This window comes from Ricinus communis, chromosome 5, assembly GCF_019578655.1.
Source record: "Ricinus communis isolate WT05 ecotype wild-type chromosome 5, ASM1957865v1, whole genome shotgun sequence".
Classification (NCBI taxonomy): domain Eukaryota; kingdom Viridiplantae; phylum Streptophyta; class Magnoliopsida; order Malpighiales; family Euphorbiaceae; genus Ricinus; species Ricinus communis.
The window spans coordinates 16,534,441-16,550,778 of NC_063260.1; the positions used below are offsets into that span (position 1 = coordinate 16,534,441).

The window sequence follows — 16,338 nt, forward strand, 5'->3', positions numbered from 1 at the left end:
AGGATCTATTTTATATTTCTTATATTTATTTTATATATTTTAATATATATTTAGTATATAACATACATCAATATTTTGTTCATTTTGTGGTTCCTTTCTTTCCATCTCAGTCATATTTTTCATGGCATCTTCATTAGTATGTGGTTCTCCAACTTCTTTCCTAACTTCTTCCTCAACTTCTTTTATTCCTTCAAACTTATCCTTACTAAAAATATACATCATTTTATAATCCTCCACAGACATTGTCATTCCTAAAGCATCACTATCAGTTTCAAGGCTTCTCAATCCATCATTTATACTCTTCTTAGGATGCTTCCACATAATATATTTTTTTTCAAGTGTTATTTCTAGCTCTCTAGCCATTGAATTTATTTCTAGCCTAGACATCTTATCTAAACTGCAAAAAATCAACAGCTCTCACATCCCATAGCTTAGGCTGACCTCTACTATCAACTCTATAATCATTGCCAATACAAACTAAAATACTCGAAATTAGGCACTAGGAAATACAATTACCCTAAATTAATTAAACATACATTAATTACTTTAACAGAAGCAATATTAATAAACATCATCAATATTCAATCGATAAAAAGAATTTCTTCCTAGTAGCAAGTAATGAGAAAACCCTAGCCCCTGCATTATTAACTTCCAAAGTAATGCAGCATGCAATATGCATACAAGGATGCAAATTTAACATCAAAAGAACTTCAGTTCTTTCAATAACCACAGAAGAACTACAAGTGCATGTACTTACAGTATTTTGGCGGATCTTTGCGTTTCTCCCTTACTCGCCAGTCAAGTGATATTGCTCCCTAATCTCGCAATGTGCAGGTACAGTTGTGTGAAGAAACTATAAAGCGGAAGCTCAGATAGTGTTGACAATGGAGGTGGAAGTAAAACATTTTTCATGGATTTCTAAAGTAAAGCGGTTACTTTTAGGTATAATGGAGACAAAATGGTTAGCTCAAGGTATAATGCCATAATTCTACAATGTTTTAGGGTTATTTATTTGCTGACTAGGATAAAATAAAGGAGTCAGCAACACATGTGGCAACATATATGTGGTTTTTGTAAATCCAGCAACCATATCATCAAATAACTGCTGGAATCCTCATGGGTACTGGCGGAAGTAACAAAAATAATACGAGGGGTACCAAAATAAAATAAATTGAAGGTTTGATACCAAATGGATATAAGTGGCTAAGGTTTGGTACCGGTGAAACATTTTACTCATAATTACGATCACATTTGGTTAGAGTGACTGTAGTTTAGCTTTTTAGAATGGATTGAATGTGCATGGGTCCCTTCTTTCTTTTTGGTCTAGGTGCTTGTATCGACTTCATCATATGCACTTTATGGTTACTCAAATTTATCTAGAGAGAAATGGATTAGCAGATCGTTTAGCTTACACCTTAAGCTTAAGCTTTTAATTATGATAATGATATGTGGTGGTTTAATCCTCTTTTATCCTACTTACACCTTTTGGCTCATAATGCTCAAGGTCCCAAGCATTTCATGTTCACTTAACCTTGTTGCTTAATAGGCATCATACTACACATATTTTCATGCCCAATTGTTTATATTTTTGTGCATGATTAATGCTAGAATCACCTGTCTTTTATTTTCTTTCTCGTTTCAGGTCATTTTCGAAGGACACTATCAACAATCGAGAGAAATACGCGTGATTACAGACTAGAATCCATCAAATTGGACGAGGACTAGCACCCCGAGGGTTGAGCACGGCCTGGACTCCGGCCGTGCTGAATTGCCAACTAGTTGTCTTCCAAGAGTGCCTTTTGGCACGATTTCTGTAGCCACCACGGCCTCCACCACGGTCCGTGGTGGCTCAGCACCGGCTTGGGCACGGCTTGGAAGAGGTCAACACAAAGGAACCCTTAGGTTCAGCATGGCCTGGACTCCGCCCGTGCTGACTAGCACAAGCTTGACCACGGCCGTGCTGAGGAGACTATATAGGCAAAAGTTCGATTTGGTAAGTATAGGCTCGATTTTCTCTGACCTAATTTCGATATACACTCAATTCACTTATTTTCTAGACCTCAATTGTCAACCTTGGGAGATCAAATTCATCAATTGAGGGAGGATTACACTTGTTTTCAACATCGAGTTGAAGATCAAAACAGCATTTGGGAGCATTCAAGAGGCAGAATTTAGGAAGTTGGTAAGCTCGAGAGAGGAACCGAGTTTGATTTAGGATTTAGGCACGGGTAAGCAAGATTGGTAATTTATAAAATCAACCTTTAGAATTCCGTCACTTAGGTCCCTTTTGGGTTTGCTTCTTTTGTTGCGGTTGTCTTTCGATTGTTAGTTGTTGTTTATTCCTTTATTTGCATTCATAATCATTAGTTAATTAATTTAGACTTCTCACACTCTATTTCAGACTAGATAACACAGTGAACAGTAGTAACTCTAGGTTCACCCGATCTCCAGGGATACGACCTTGATACTCACTAGTGCTAGGCCGCATCGATAGGTTCACTGCCTTAGGTGTAGGTTGCTTAAGTAGCCCATCAAGTTTTTGGCGCTGTTGCCAAAGAACAGTAACGGTGAACTAGAGTGAATTATTTTTGTGTTAATTTAGTCATTATTTATTTATTTATTTATTTATTCTCTACTCTTTATTTTTATTATTTTAGTTGATTGGTGGTTGTTTGGATTTTCGATTTCAGGTAGTTTATGACCAGGAGCTCTAACCCTGATCCTATAGAACCCTTATCTGACCCGGAGCTCTCCCTCAGATTATTGAGATGACGTTTGCAGGCAGTTGAGGAGGAGGTCGGAGTTACAGTTCAGGTTCATAGAGCTAACGTGATGGAGAGTCACAACCCCCAGGCCGATGACGATTAGAGGACGATGTACGAGTTTGCTCGACCATCTTTGGATGGGACGAAAACTAGTATAGTCAGACCTACTGTAGCGGCCAACAATTTTGAGATAAAAGCTAACGTTATCCAGATGATCCAGCAGAGCGTGCAGTTTGAAGAATTGCCCAGCGAGGATCCTAATGCACATATCTCCAACTTTTTGAAGATTTGTGATATATTCAAGATAAATGGAACAACCGATGACGCTATTTGGTTGAGATTGTTTCCATTTTTTCTGAGGGACAGAGCAAAGAGATGGTTACAATCTCTTCCACAGCAGACGATTACTACCTGTAAGACGTTGGCCGAAAAATTTCTATATAAATATTTTCCTCTCGCTAAAACTGATAAACTTAGAAATAATATATCTTCTTTTGTGCAGTTTGATGATGAAAGCATGTACGATGCATGGGAGAGGTTTAAGGACCTTTTGAGATGCTGCCCACATCATAGATTGCCAGTGTGGATGCAGGTTCAAACCTTCTACAGCGAGTTGAACCTTGCGATGAGGCAGATGGTGGATGCTGCAGCGGGTGGGGCGCTAAATAGTAAGACGCCCGAGCAGGCTTAAAACCTGATAGAGGAAATGGCCATGAACAATTATCAGTGGCAATCCTCTAGGAGCCGACCAGGAAGACAAGGAGTGGTTAACCAAGTGGATTCTGACCTTGGCGAGCTCGGTGGAGCTTCTAACCAAGAAGATTGACCAACTCAGATCTTGGTTCATGCGTGAGCGTTAGTACGAAGTTTTGTGGTGGCACACGGTCTGCATCATGGAGGTATGTTTGCTTCATCCTCTTCTACTTTTCCATCTATTTCTGCTATGTCTTTTAATGTTGAGCAGGTTGATTATATGAGGAATGCCCCAAGGCAGCATACCAACCCTTACAACAACACTTACAACCCTGGGTGGCGCAATCATCCTAACTTCAGTTGGAGGAACAATAATACCCAAGGTCTACCAATTTTTTAAAATCGTTATGTTATACAAGGAAAAAACTTATTTTTTTGTCTCTTAAATTTAAGTTTAAGTGTTTTCAAAGACTTCATCAGCAGCCGCAACAACAGCCAGTTGGGCCTGCACAAGCTCCCCCTCCACTAGAAAATAAGTAAAATTTTGAGGAGCTTATGATGAAGTTTGTGACATCTACGGAGATGAGGTTTCAGTAAACTGATAGTGCACTTAGGAATCAGTAGGCCTCGATTCATAACTTGAAAACTCATATTGGCCAAATCTCTAAGATGTTGTCTGAGAGGCAACAAGGAGCGCTCCCTAGCACCACCGAGTCTAACCCGAGGGAGCACGTGAACGCCATCACTTTGCGTTCAGGTAAGTTAGTTTCAGCTCCTTCTAAGCCTGTTTTTGACGACTCCACTATTGATGTGCAGGTTGAGGCGAGCAGTAAGGTTAAGGAACCTGAGGGACAAAAGGTGAAACCGATCCCAGTCAAGGAATATCAGCCTAAGATTCCTTATCCTGATAGACTCAAACAAGTAGAAGCGCAAGAGCAATTCAGTAAGTTTTTGGATATTTTTAGACAACTGCATATTAACTTGCCTTTTATTGACGCATTAAAGCAGATGCCAAAGTATGTCAAGTTCTTGAAGGACATACTTAGCAGAAAAAGAAAGTTGGAGGAGGTAGCTTTGTTAAGCTAAACGAAGAGTGCTCAGCAGTGTTTCAGAGCAAGTTGCTAGAGAAACGTCACGATCCAGGGAGTTTCATTACTCCTTATACTTTAGGTAACTTATATGTTGATGATGCATTAGCTGATTTGGGGGCTAGCTTAAATGTCATGCCCACTAGTTTATTTAATAAGCTAGGTATGTGGGAGGCAAAACCCACTAGGATGTGCATTCAATTAGCTAACCGTTCTATTAAGCTTCCTAGGGGGATTGTGGAGAATGTGCTAGTCAAGGTAGATAAGTTCATATTTCCTGTGGACTTTGTGGTTATGGATATGGATAATGAGCATGGTGTACCGTTGATTTTGGGGAGACCTTTCCTTGCCACGGCTAGAGCTAAAATAGACGTATTTGAGGGAAAGTTAGAACTTAATGTAGGGGATGACTGTGTTAGTTTACCCCCATTTAATAGTTCTCTCACCGACCATGTCCATGCCATATGCAATATTGATGGAATTGGTCTTGCATGTGATAAGCAACCACTGGATGTACAATTGGATGATGCTATACATGTCTCGTTCCCTGTTGATATGTTTTATCCATCTGAAGAAAACAACTTGTATCAATTTGAGACTTTGTACTATGATACACCCGAGAAGGATAGTTATAAGTTTGTTTATGACAGGTCACCTAGACAGGATTTGGAGTGGATGAATGGGCATCTCGACTCGGTATGGAGAGCATATCCTTGGTCATCTATTGCATACATTGGACATCCTCCTTGCGCTTATATGCCTCAAACCCCAGCCTACATTTAGCCCACCTTCTCAATTTGCCCGAGATGCAGGAATACTACTGCGGAGTCCAGCTACATGACTCGAACAAAAAGAAGTGCCTTTGGGAGGCTTTCCCGAATCTATTTATGCTTTTTGAGTTCTTGGACATCTTTTATTATTTATTTACTTCTCTAGTTTGATATCTCAATTTAATTCTAGTTTGTTTTATTTTGAGATGATTTTAGTTTATTGAACCTTTTACTAGATGTTGCTTGGAATGTGTTTATTCTTGAGTTTTGTAGGAGTTAACCTACTCGACGCTCATACGCAATTTGGAGGACTAACATATCTTAGAGTGTTAAAGCACACATCAAGGTAGGAAGCTCGGCGACCCGAGATGGCAAAGGAAAGCCCGAAAACCTTCCCTTCACCACGGGTTCCGTGGCCATCACGGGCTACAACACCAGGCCGTGCCCATCAGCACGGCCTGAGTCAAGCCCGTGATGAAAGACATATGAAGACTTGGGGATTTTGGCCATTCAGCACGGCTTCCAAAGGCATCACGGGCGGCAACACTAAGCCGTGCTGATGGGCACGACTGTGCCCCCGCCCGTGCCAAATTAGTGAACCATCGATGCATAAGGGCTCAACACAGTCTGAGTCCAGGCCGTGCTGATCAGCACGGCCATGCCCTCACCCGTGCTGACCCCCGTGCCTATAAAACGAGGCCTTCAAAAATTTTTGCTACCCCTTTTCTAAAGCTCCAAGGTGTGGTTTTCTTCTATTTCTCTCATCCTTCCTACTTTTCTCGACAACTCCAAGTAAGTCTCTTCATTTTTTACTTTTGTTTATTCTTAATTTAGTTTTTCTTTTATGCATATACTTTATTTAGGACATGCTAGTATGTTTTGGTAGTTTTTATGTTGTTGCGCTGCTTTAAGATGACCTCAATTAGATTTAATTTATATTAGTTGTTATGTTTGCTGTGAAGTTGATTATGAAATTGATAAGTGTGGGGTTTGCAGAAATAAAGTTTGTTTATGGCATTCTATTATGAATAAGTGTTTGAATAAAGTTGCGTTAGTTGGTGCATGATAAAGTAGTTTGGAATGTATCGGGTAGTTAGTTTGTGCAGGAGATTGAGGCTTTAGTCTTTCGTTAAGTCTAAAGTTTTCTGTTAGTCGAATCATAGCCATTATGCTGTCCAATTTTTGGTAGGATTTTTTATTAACTTAATTTCTTGTACGAGTAACTAATGATTCATTGCATCAGGTAATATGACGGACCGCAATCAATCTCGTAGGAAGCAACCAAAACGAGTTCCTACCAGCAAGTGATCGCGTGGCGAAAGAACATCTTCCTCCACAAAGACTAGAGCCAAGACCGGATAAGCACGACCAAGACCCAAAGACCGCAACAACAACTAGTCCGAGCTCGAAGAGCACCTGTTGTGAACCCACCCGTACCTAGTCATCATCTACTGTGGACATTCCCTAATGCAGAAAATGAGAGTCGGTTCTAAGTCATGAGATGGAAGCAAGTGATGGCGGGTCGTTACATCGACTTCGCATCCCTGGAAAGGGTGGGATTGGTTCAGGATGTGCGCACTCTGTTTGAGACTCTACCGTATGTGCGATTCTTTGACATCATAGAACAAACCTACCGTGAGCTTACAATTGAGTTCCTCAACACCTTCTTCCTGCAGCAACAGATCACAAACTGGCATCAGCTTGATGCAGTTTATTTCAGACTTGGGGGAAGGGAGTTCTCAATGTCAGTCCCACATTTCGGCATGCATTTGGGATTATGGACTGAACAAGAGATCTTGGAGGAGGAGTATTAGTGATGCCTCTACATCAACCCAATATCCTACGACACTATGTGGGACTCATTGGTACTTAGGCTGAAAACATACTACCTAAGCAGGTCTAAGGCGTCTAGCCTTCCGGATCATCTCCGCTATCTCCATACCTTATTAGCCTACACCATTACAGGCAAAGGAGATATTTTTGGAGCGGTAACACAGATCGATGTCTTCATCTTCTGGGCTATGCAACATCAGAAGAAGTTGGACTTGGGATATATGTTGGCTCGTCAAGCCTGATCATTTATAGTAGACGCCTAGAAAAAGATGCATTATTGTTTTGGCCCGTACCTGACTAGGTTAGCCAAGAGACTGGACGTATTGGACGATTGTCCGTCAGAGCTTTCAATTATTGGTGACATGACACCACTAGGGATCAGATAGATGATCAATATGCAGATGATCACGGCTACTAGACACCCACATGGTATAGAGTACAGGCTTGTGAACACCATAGTCAGGGAGGCTAGAGAGGCAGCGGCTAGAGGAGCCTAAGATCCGTCAGCTGGGATCCCGGATGTTAGGATTCCCAACCTAGCTAGAGTGTTTATGCCTCCATCTGGAGCTTCATCCTTTTATTCTGTAGGGACATCGAATGCTTAGATTAGTGCTTTGGCTGACTGACTAGATCGAGTCTGCGATCTACAACAGCAGCACCATACTCAATTTGTGCAGTTTCAAGAGGAGACTAGGGCACAGCTTGGCGGAATGAACATCATGCTTCAACAACTTATGAACGGATTGAAAAGCAGGCCACCCAGACGGACTTCTTAGTGGAGCAGATGAAAAAGTTGATGGACGCTAGAGCACAAAATCAGCGACTTATCGATGAGATGGAGTTCGATCTGGCAGGCTTCTTCACGGACGCTGATCCACCGCAACCCCCTGTTCCTCATCTTCAAGCAGGCCCAAGCAGTGAGGATACACCATCAGCAGACTCCTAGCAGAAAAAAAAATTGTGCAATTTTTCTTTTTATTTTCTTTCCTTTAGTTTATTTTATTTTATTTTATTTTCTTGCTTTTTGTATGCTTAATTTTATGTTATTTCCTTTCATTTTTTTTATGTTATATTAAGTTATTTTAGTAAAACACTATGCTTCCCAATCTGAAAACTAAGCATGATCTTTAATAACTATGATGTGCGAGTCATATACTTACCCAGTTTTAATCGTTCTAACATTATGGACAGTGTTATACTTAAGTGTGGGGTAGGCACCTTAGTTTGTTATTATCTTGAGTTTTGTTTCAATCAAGTAGCTAATGATTTTCTTCTTTTGAATAGATACCCTTATAGCTTTTATCGAATCTTGTTGGAAGAAGGAAATGAACGAATCTCTTAATTTCACTCGAGCCAGGTAAAACTGGTGTTTTTCCCTAATTTTTCCATTTTACTTTATCTCAGAAATAAAATACTATTAATATTGCTGCTTGTTATTATGATTGATTGTTTAAACTTTGGTTTGAGAATTCATGCAATTTTGACCCACTCAAATGGTGAGGTTTTGAGCCAAATTGGGCATCATTATTTTTTATGCTCCTTTTCTTGTTGTTTAGTGAGCATTGCGCAGAATCTTTGTTTCTAGAACTTGCTTTATGATTCCTTTTGAGATTACATGAATTTTTAATAGTCATGAGATGATTTGGGCACTTAGGATTTACACAATTTGGCCAAAAGCCTAACCCAGTCTTTCCCATAGTGAACCAATTTTGAGCCTTAGCCTTTTCTTTCGTTGTAATTCACCTTTGACACTCACTTTATCACTTTTATTCATTTTACCATTCTTTCTACCGTTATTGCTGGAAATTATGTAAGTTTAGCTGCATTTCATTTTGGATCAAATTGTATTCTTTTTATATATAATCACTAAGTTGCTAGATTTTTTGTAGATGCTCCCTTCAATCCAAAATTGGATATTCATTCTTATTGTTTATGTCAATAACCACAGTAGCTCTTATATAAGTCAACATAATATATATATATATATATATATATATATAAATAATTTAGTATTCTTTTAGTTTGTTTCAAGCATCATCTTATTCTTGGAGCAACTTAGTGTTCATTTTTGGTACAACATTTGATCCTTAGCTATTTTCTTGCATTACCTGCATAATTTTTTAGCAACTTTTAGCCTACTTTTCATATTTCTCCATACCCTACCTTAACCCCATTACAACCTGGCTCAAGACCCTTTGATCATGATTATTGATTATTTTATAGTAGTGGAGATTGGATTTATAAGCAAGCTTATGGTAAGCACTTCTTTTCTGTATTTTTATGTTGAGAGCTTGGCGATCCTCTTTCACCTATATACACTTGTGTGTTTCGAGTGACATCTTGTGAGGCATGTTTCTCAATTTCTCAGTTTGAATGGTTTATCATTTTAATTTTAGCAGTTTTATTAGTTTTGTTCTCTCTTTTAAGGATTTAGTGATTTGGGGATTTGTGGAAATTCATTACGGAGTTTTGAGATTTGTTTTGAGCTAACTTCCTACGAAGTATTTGATTGAGTTATTTTGTATTTGTTTGAGGAGTGAGTTGTTGATTGCTTGAGGATAAGCAAAAGCTTAAGTGTAGGGTGATTTGATAGGCATCATACTACACATGTTTTCATGCCCAATTGTTTATATTTTTGTGCATGATTATCTCGTTTTATATTATAATCACCTGTCTTTTATTTACTTTATCGTTTCAGGTCATTTTCGAAGGACACTATCAACAATCGAGGGAAATACGCGTGATTATGGACCAGAATCCATCAAATTGGACGAGGACTAGAACCCCGAGGGTTGAGCACGGCCTGGACTCCGGCCATGCTGAATTGCCAACTAGCTGCTTTCCAAGAGTGCCTTTTGGCACGGTTTCCGTAGCCACCACGACTCGTGGTGGCTCAGCACCAGCTTAGGCACGGCTTGGAAAAGGTCAACACAACGAAACCCTTAGGTTCAGCACGGCCTGGACTCCGCCCGTGCTGACCAGCACAGGCTTGACCACTGCCATGCTGAGGAGACTATATAGGCAAAAGTTCGATTTGGTGAGTATAGGCTTGATTTTCTCTAACCTAATTCCAATATACACTAAATTCACTTATTTTCTAGACCTCAATTGTCGACCTTGGGAGATCAAATTCATCAATTGAGGGAGGATTACACTTGTTTTCAACATCGATTTGAAGATCAAAACAACATTTGGGAGCATTCAAGAGGCAAATTAGGGTTTGATATTTTGGATTGGAAAATTAAGGTTTCTCATCCAACTTGAAAGAGAATGGTGTACATGCCTTCAATTTTCTTTTCCTTATTTCTTCCTTATTTTGCTTTAACTATAAACATGAGTAGCTAGATCTTTTGAACCCATTAGGGTCTTTATTGTGATGGATTGTGCTTAGTTGTTAGATTTGTAATTACCATTCTTGTAATCTTTTTGCTATTCAGTAATAAAGTTTGATTCAGTTAATTTGAGACGTTGAATTAATTGTCTTTTGGGTTGTTTCTTGACATTAAGAAATGCTTGTTACAACTGGAAATTGAATAGTAAGAACTCGTAGTTAACACTTAGAGATAAGGTTAATTCACTCGCTGGATTAAGAATTAACAACTCTTAATAGATCTAAATTATGCTTAATGCTAATTTGTAATAATCTGATAGGAAGAGATTCCATTAGGTTGTGCAGGTTTAGGAAGTTGGTAAGCTCGAGAGAGGAACCGAGTTCGATTTAGGATTTAGGCATGGGTAAGCAAGATTGGTAATTTATAAAATCAACCTTTAGAATTACATCACTTAGGTCCCCTTTGGGTTTGCTTCTTTTGTTGCGGTTGTCTTTCGATTGTCAGTTGTTGTTTATTCTTTGATGAGCTTTTATAATTCCAATACTAAAAGAGTGTCAATCTTGTTAGACTGCTCCGATGCATTTTTGAATCACTCTAAATTTTATTTAAAAGAATATAATTTTTTAAATTATAATTTATAAACCTCATGTATACATGTAACGAATCTATTCAAATTTTAAAAAATATTATATATCCATTGATTACTTTATTAATTTAAATCATAATGATAATGTTTAGGAATAAATTAATAGAGGAAGAAACAAAGTAAAATTAAAATTCTCTTATTTTCTAAAAATATAAAATTATTTTCCCTGTAATGTTGATTAAAATACCTTAATCTAATGGTAGTTTCTTATAAAAATGTTAATATTTTTAAAAATAATGTAAGAGAGAAAGAAAAAATTAAAATTATCTTTATTTTTTAAAAGTAAAATTAAAATTAAAATTATTTTTATTTTTCTTAGAAAATATAATCATATTTTCCTTTATGTTTACTTTTGATTAAGTGGATTTAAATTATTTTAATTTTGATATATACTATTTTTTATGCAAATAATAGTATATTATTAAAAAGTAATTTTGGTGTTCTAATAAAAATAAAATATAGTATTAAGAATATAAATTGAAATAAAAATACAAAATGAATAAATGGAACATAGTAAAAAGAAGTAGGAATAAATATTTAAAACAAAGTATCATAGTTTACTATTTTACAATTTTCAATTGGTAGATTATTTTCCGATAAAAGAGGGATGTGGCTAATAATCATAACAAAAAAAAAGTACTTCATCACTAAAAAGTACCGATTTGCAAAATTGACCCATCTATATTCCGATCAGCTATCATTATTATCATATTGTTCGTATTTGATGATATTGATTTAGAGTTTAATAACTTTTAACTTAATCTGATTATATCGATTTAACGGTTAAACAACAATGTTTTAAGTTATTAATATTTAAACCATATTATTAAATACAAGCAATATAATAATAATTGTTATTTATCACGAGTTTTAACAACATATAAAGAAAATTTAAACTAAGGTGTTTTAAATATTTTTTTTATTTTTATATAAGATAGTTTGAGCGATTGATGCATTGTTAACATTTAAAGGTAAAGAAGAAAAGGAAAAAAAAGAAGAAGAATTACTACGTTTAGTTCACAATGGATCACCTGATTATGGTATAACAATGGATCACCTTGTTCCTGATATAACAATTATAAAATTTCTTTTGAAATACAAGTCTAAAAGAATTAAGAAAATCAATCCACTTATGAATTGGATCTCCATGATATAACAAGGGTTATATATATGTCCAATTTTTTCTTTATACAGCTTAAAATTCAATTTTTATTTATTTATATGGCTCGGTATTGTTTCATTAATATTATTTTTCTTGACAAAGTTATAGCATTATTTTTATTTTATATTCCTATTCATTTTTTATTTTTTAAAAAAATTAATAGCTGTTATAAACAAAAGAAAGTAGTATCCTTCTAATTTGAATTTAATTTTTATATATTTTTAACTGTATTTTTAATATATTATTAATATAAATTTAATATATTTTTTAAAATATATATTTTTATTATTATCAAAACATATTAGCTACTGTAAATATTTATACTATATTTTAATTCAGAATATCAAATATAAAATTATAAAAAATAAAACAATAAATGAATCTCACTTGACTAGTTTGTATTATCTTAAAAATTAAATAATATCATTTCAATATTATTTATGTATATCTTTTCTATAAAAAAAAAAAAAAGACGTATAAAGTTAAACAAAAAGTTTTATCATAAGATTTGTATAAACAAAATTAAAAAAGAAATCGTGAAAGTAAAAATTTTATTTATATAAAAAAAAAAACGGGGTATCAATTCTGAAAAGAATTAGGAACCAAATCTACTTATGAATTGGATTTCCTGATATCTAAATCCAACCTTAAATTTTACTATATATACACGCCCTAAGATAAAACTATCTAACCAACTTTTCATTCATTAAAACAAAACTGCTCTAACATTCTCTTTGTGAAGAAAATATGGAATCCAGCAAAACTATTATCACCCTTAAGACGTCGGACGAGGAGCTTTTCGAGGTGGAAAAATCGGTGGCAATGGAGATGGTGACTGTGAAGAATTTTTTTGACGAGGATGATGACGATTCCTCCTCGATGTCCAAATTGACCATAATACCTGTTCCTGCGGTGTCTTCTGAGTCGCTCTCCATGATCATCACCTACATTGACAAACATCTTCAACTGAAAGCCATAGGTGCTGATGAGGGAGCTAAAAAGGCCTATGATGCTAGATTTATGGAGCAGGCGAGCAAGCATGGGCTACTACTGGAGTTAATTTTGGCTGCTAATTATCTTGACGTCCAGTATTTGCTGGACAAGCTGAATGACGCAGTGGCTAAGCTTATCGAGAACAAGAGTGTGGAGTTTGTACGTGATTTCTTTGGGATTCAGAATGATTTTACTTCCGAAGAAGAGGCAAAAATACGCCAAGACCACATCTGGGCTTTTAAGGATGTCGATAAAGACTAAACTAATTTAAGTCTTACTAATCTTCTTTTTTTTTTTCTTTAAAGTCTTGATTCGTGTTTGTTATGGATTAGGTCAAAAGGAAGTTGACTTTGATGAGAATAAGAGTAGTACTACTACGTACTTTATATCTGATTAAAGTTCTTTCCTATTTATTTCTTTTTCTTTTTACGAGTTACCCGAGCGTACTAAGAGAGGCATCAAAACTAGCATTCAGAGGTTTTTCCTAATTCTTAAATATTATTATTTGATTATAAAACATGTTAATTATTCTGCTAATTCATTTATTAACTGAATTTTGGTGGCAATCCCTTAGCTAATTCTTAACTACTACTGTGGTCTGGGTGTGTGTTTTCCCTGTTTGGGATTTATTGCTTTCAGAAACGGAACAAGAAGTAAGTTGCTCTTTGTTTAATGTATAGTGTTATCTCTTACACTCTTATCAAGAAATAAGAATAAAATAATAACTGAGTAACACAAAATTAATCAGCTTAATCGTATTTGAAGCTAGAATTGGAAAAGAAGAGTGGCTTTTGAGTTAATAGCTGTCAAATATGATTAAGCTGATTAATTTCGTGTTAATCCCCTGAACTATTCAAACTCTCAGTCATTCGAATAGTGGCTTTTGAGTACAATATTTTGTAATTGAGGAGAGGGGCTAAATTTAACCAATTTCCAACTCAGTGGCTAAAATTGTTAAAAAGGAATGAATGAAGTGCATTAAATTTAGTGGTACTTATGGTTTTACAGATGTTTCTTAGTCACAAATCTTGGTAAAAGTACAAATTCAATGTATTTTATATGGTTTTATATGTCTTTGGTAGTTATTTTATGAATGTTATCTTGTTTTCTGTATGACTTTGGTTAGCTGTTTTACTACCGGTAAAGGTTTCTGTTTAGGTTCTCCTATTCGGCGCGGTTAACTCAAGAACATGGGTTCGACAAGGATGAATATGCTGCTTGCCCAAGAATGAGGTAAAGGCCTTTAGATCCTACACATATTCTATGCAGCGAATACATTGTTTATTTTATTTTATTTTATATTCTTAGGAAACTTAATGAGTATGGTTTTGGCAATAGTTGTGCTTGGGTTTGTTTGGTGATTCTCTACACCATTATATGCTACTATGCAAGAAAGTTGCTGCATGCACTAAGTTTTAATATCTCAATTTGCTTTCATAGAGCAGCAATTAGATTTATGAACCCATGGAAAAGATATGTGGATGCCTGGAGTTTTTATTCTGAAATGGAAGAAACCCGATGGTTTTTCCAACTCAAGTATGTTTCTTGAACATGTCTACATATATTAGCACTCAGACATTTTCTCGGGTAACGGTCATCTCATATCTTGAGTTGAACATTTAAGGAGTGAACTTGTCTCTTCACCAGCTTTCAAAAGTAACTAACCATAAGCATGAGGTAGCTAGAATCAATAACCATAAGGCCTGAGATGGCTAGAATCATGAGATTACCACTGGATGTGAAAATTGATTTTCTTCAATTTTCTATCAATTGCATTCTTGTCTTAAATGAAAGAAATAGTACGACTTATATATGCATACTGATCTCTATCCAGGTATCATCTACAGGAGAACAAACTATTCTTCTTATATTTTTGTCCTTTCATCCTAAAAACCGTGTCATTTTGGAAGTTTGTCTCATAGTTTGAATTTTTATTTGGAAATGTCTTTTTCAGGTCTTTCTCTTAAACACTAATTTGGTATCATTGTATTTTCTATATTTTTCTCTTTCTCTTCGGTGTGATCCAGTTCTAATTAATTGGTGGTCTTTTTGGCCTCTAGTATTGATGAGGTGCAAAATCCTATGTTGCTTTCTCTCTTCCGATTGAAAGAGTCTCGTATCTAGATCCGTTTCCCTTAAAAACATCTACTAAAAGAAGCTATAAAAGATAAGCCAAACCTCCAATTGATTTACCTAGAATATAATTATACCAATGGTCACTTACTTTATTTCATTACACTCATTTTATTTTAGTCATATATATCTTTTTATTTCATTACACTCATTTTACTTTAAACTCGGTAACATATTAGTCACTTATCTAAGATCTAGTAGTTTAATTTGTTGGAGTAAAGGCATTTCTAAAGCATCCAATGTTATACTAAGACAAGTTTTAAAAAATTGATAAGTTACTATCCTATTTATTAAACCATTTAACCAAACTATTAACGAGTCGAATTAAACTTTAAACTTCAAAAATCCTCTAGGCTTTCATAATAAATCTTAGCTCTTGCTTTTTCCTTTTTTTTTTTCTCTTCTATTCATTAGTTCTTTTTCCAGCTTAATTAATCCAATTAAATTACTTTAAAAAAAACAATTTACCAAAATATCATTTTTAAAATAATAATAATTATAATAATATAATAATAATAATAAACAAGAAAGAAAGTGAAAAAAAGAGAGTGCCCAACCACCCAATTAGTCATATTTTTGCACTTATTTATATTTAAGTTATTATTTCTTTTCCATTTCTTACGTGTCTACATGTCTATTTAAGGATGTATGATTAGTTTCTATTTGGTGCAAGAATTTTAATATTAAACAACTGTCCAACTACCAAATTAATTAAACATGAATGTTAATTATAAAATAACGAGTATGTAGGTAGATATAAAGAACAATAGCTTTTTGAGAATTAGAATTCAATGCTTCATTTTGAGGCTTCAAAATTATGGATTTTATTTTATAGCATTAGAGATTTTATATTATAGATTTAGGAGATTTAAGGATTTCTTTTTCTTTAAGGGTTTAGGGTTCATTGTTTTAATAATAAGATT

The 16,338-nt window shown here is 35.3% G+C and overlaps 1 protein-coding gene and 1 non-coding gene across 2 annotated transcripts; one reads left to right on the top strand and one right to left on the bottom strand.

Annotated features, from left to right (window-relative positions):
• Positions 1-3,234: 3,234 nt before the first annotated feature.
• LOC112534504 lies at positions 3,235-3,341 on the bottom strand. The gene has a single exon (XR_003078794.1). It is a non-coding gene; the product is annotated as a small nucleolar RNA R71 (small nucleolar RNA).
• A 9,207-nt stretch (positions 3,342-12,548) lies between these two features.
• Positions 12,549-13,819, top strand: LOC8261447 (SKP1-like protein 1). Its single transcript, XM_002516712.2, has one exon. The coding sequence runs from the start codon at positions 13,037-13,039 to the stop codon at positions 13,541-13,543; it is 507 nt and encodes a 168-aa protein (XP_002516758.2). The 5' UTR covers positions 12,549-13,036; the 3' UTR covers positions 13,544-13,819.
• The last annotated feature ends 2,519 nt before the right edge of the window (positions 13,820-16,338 follow it).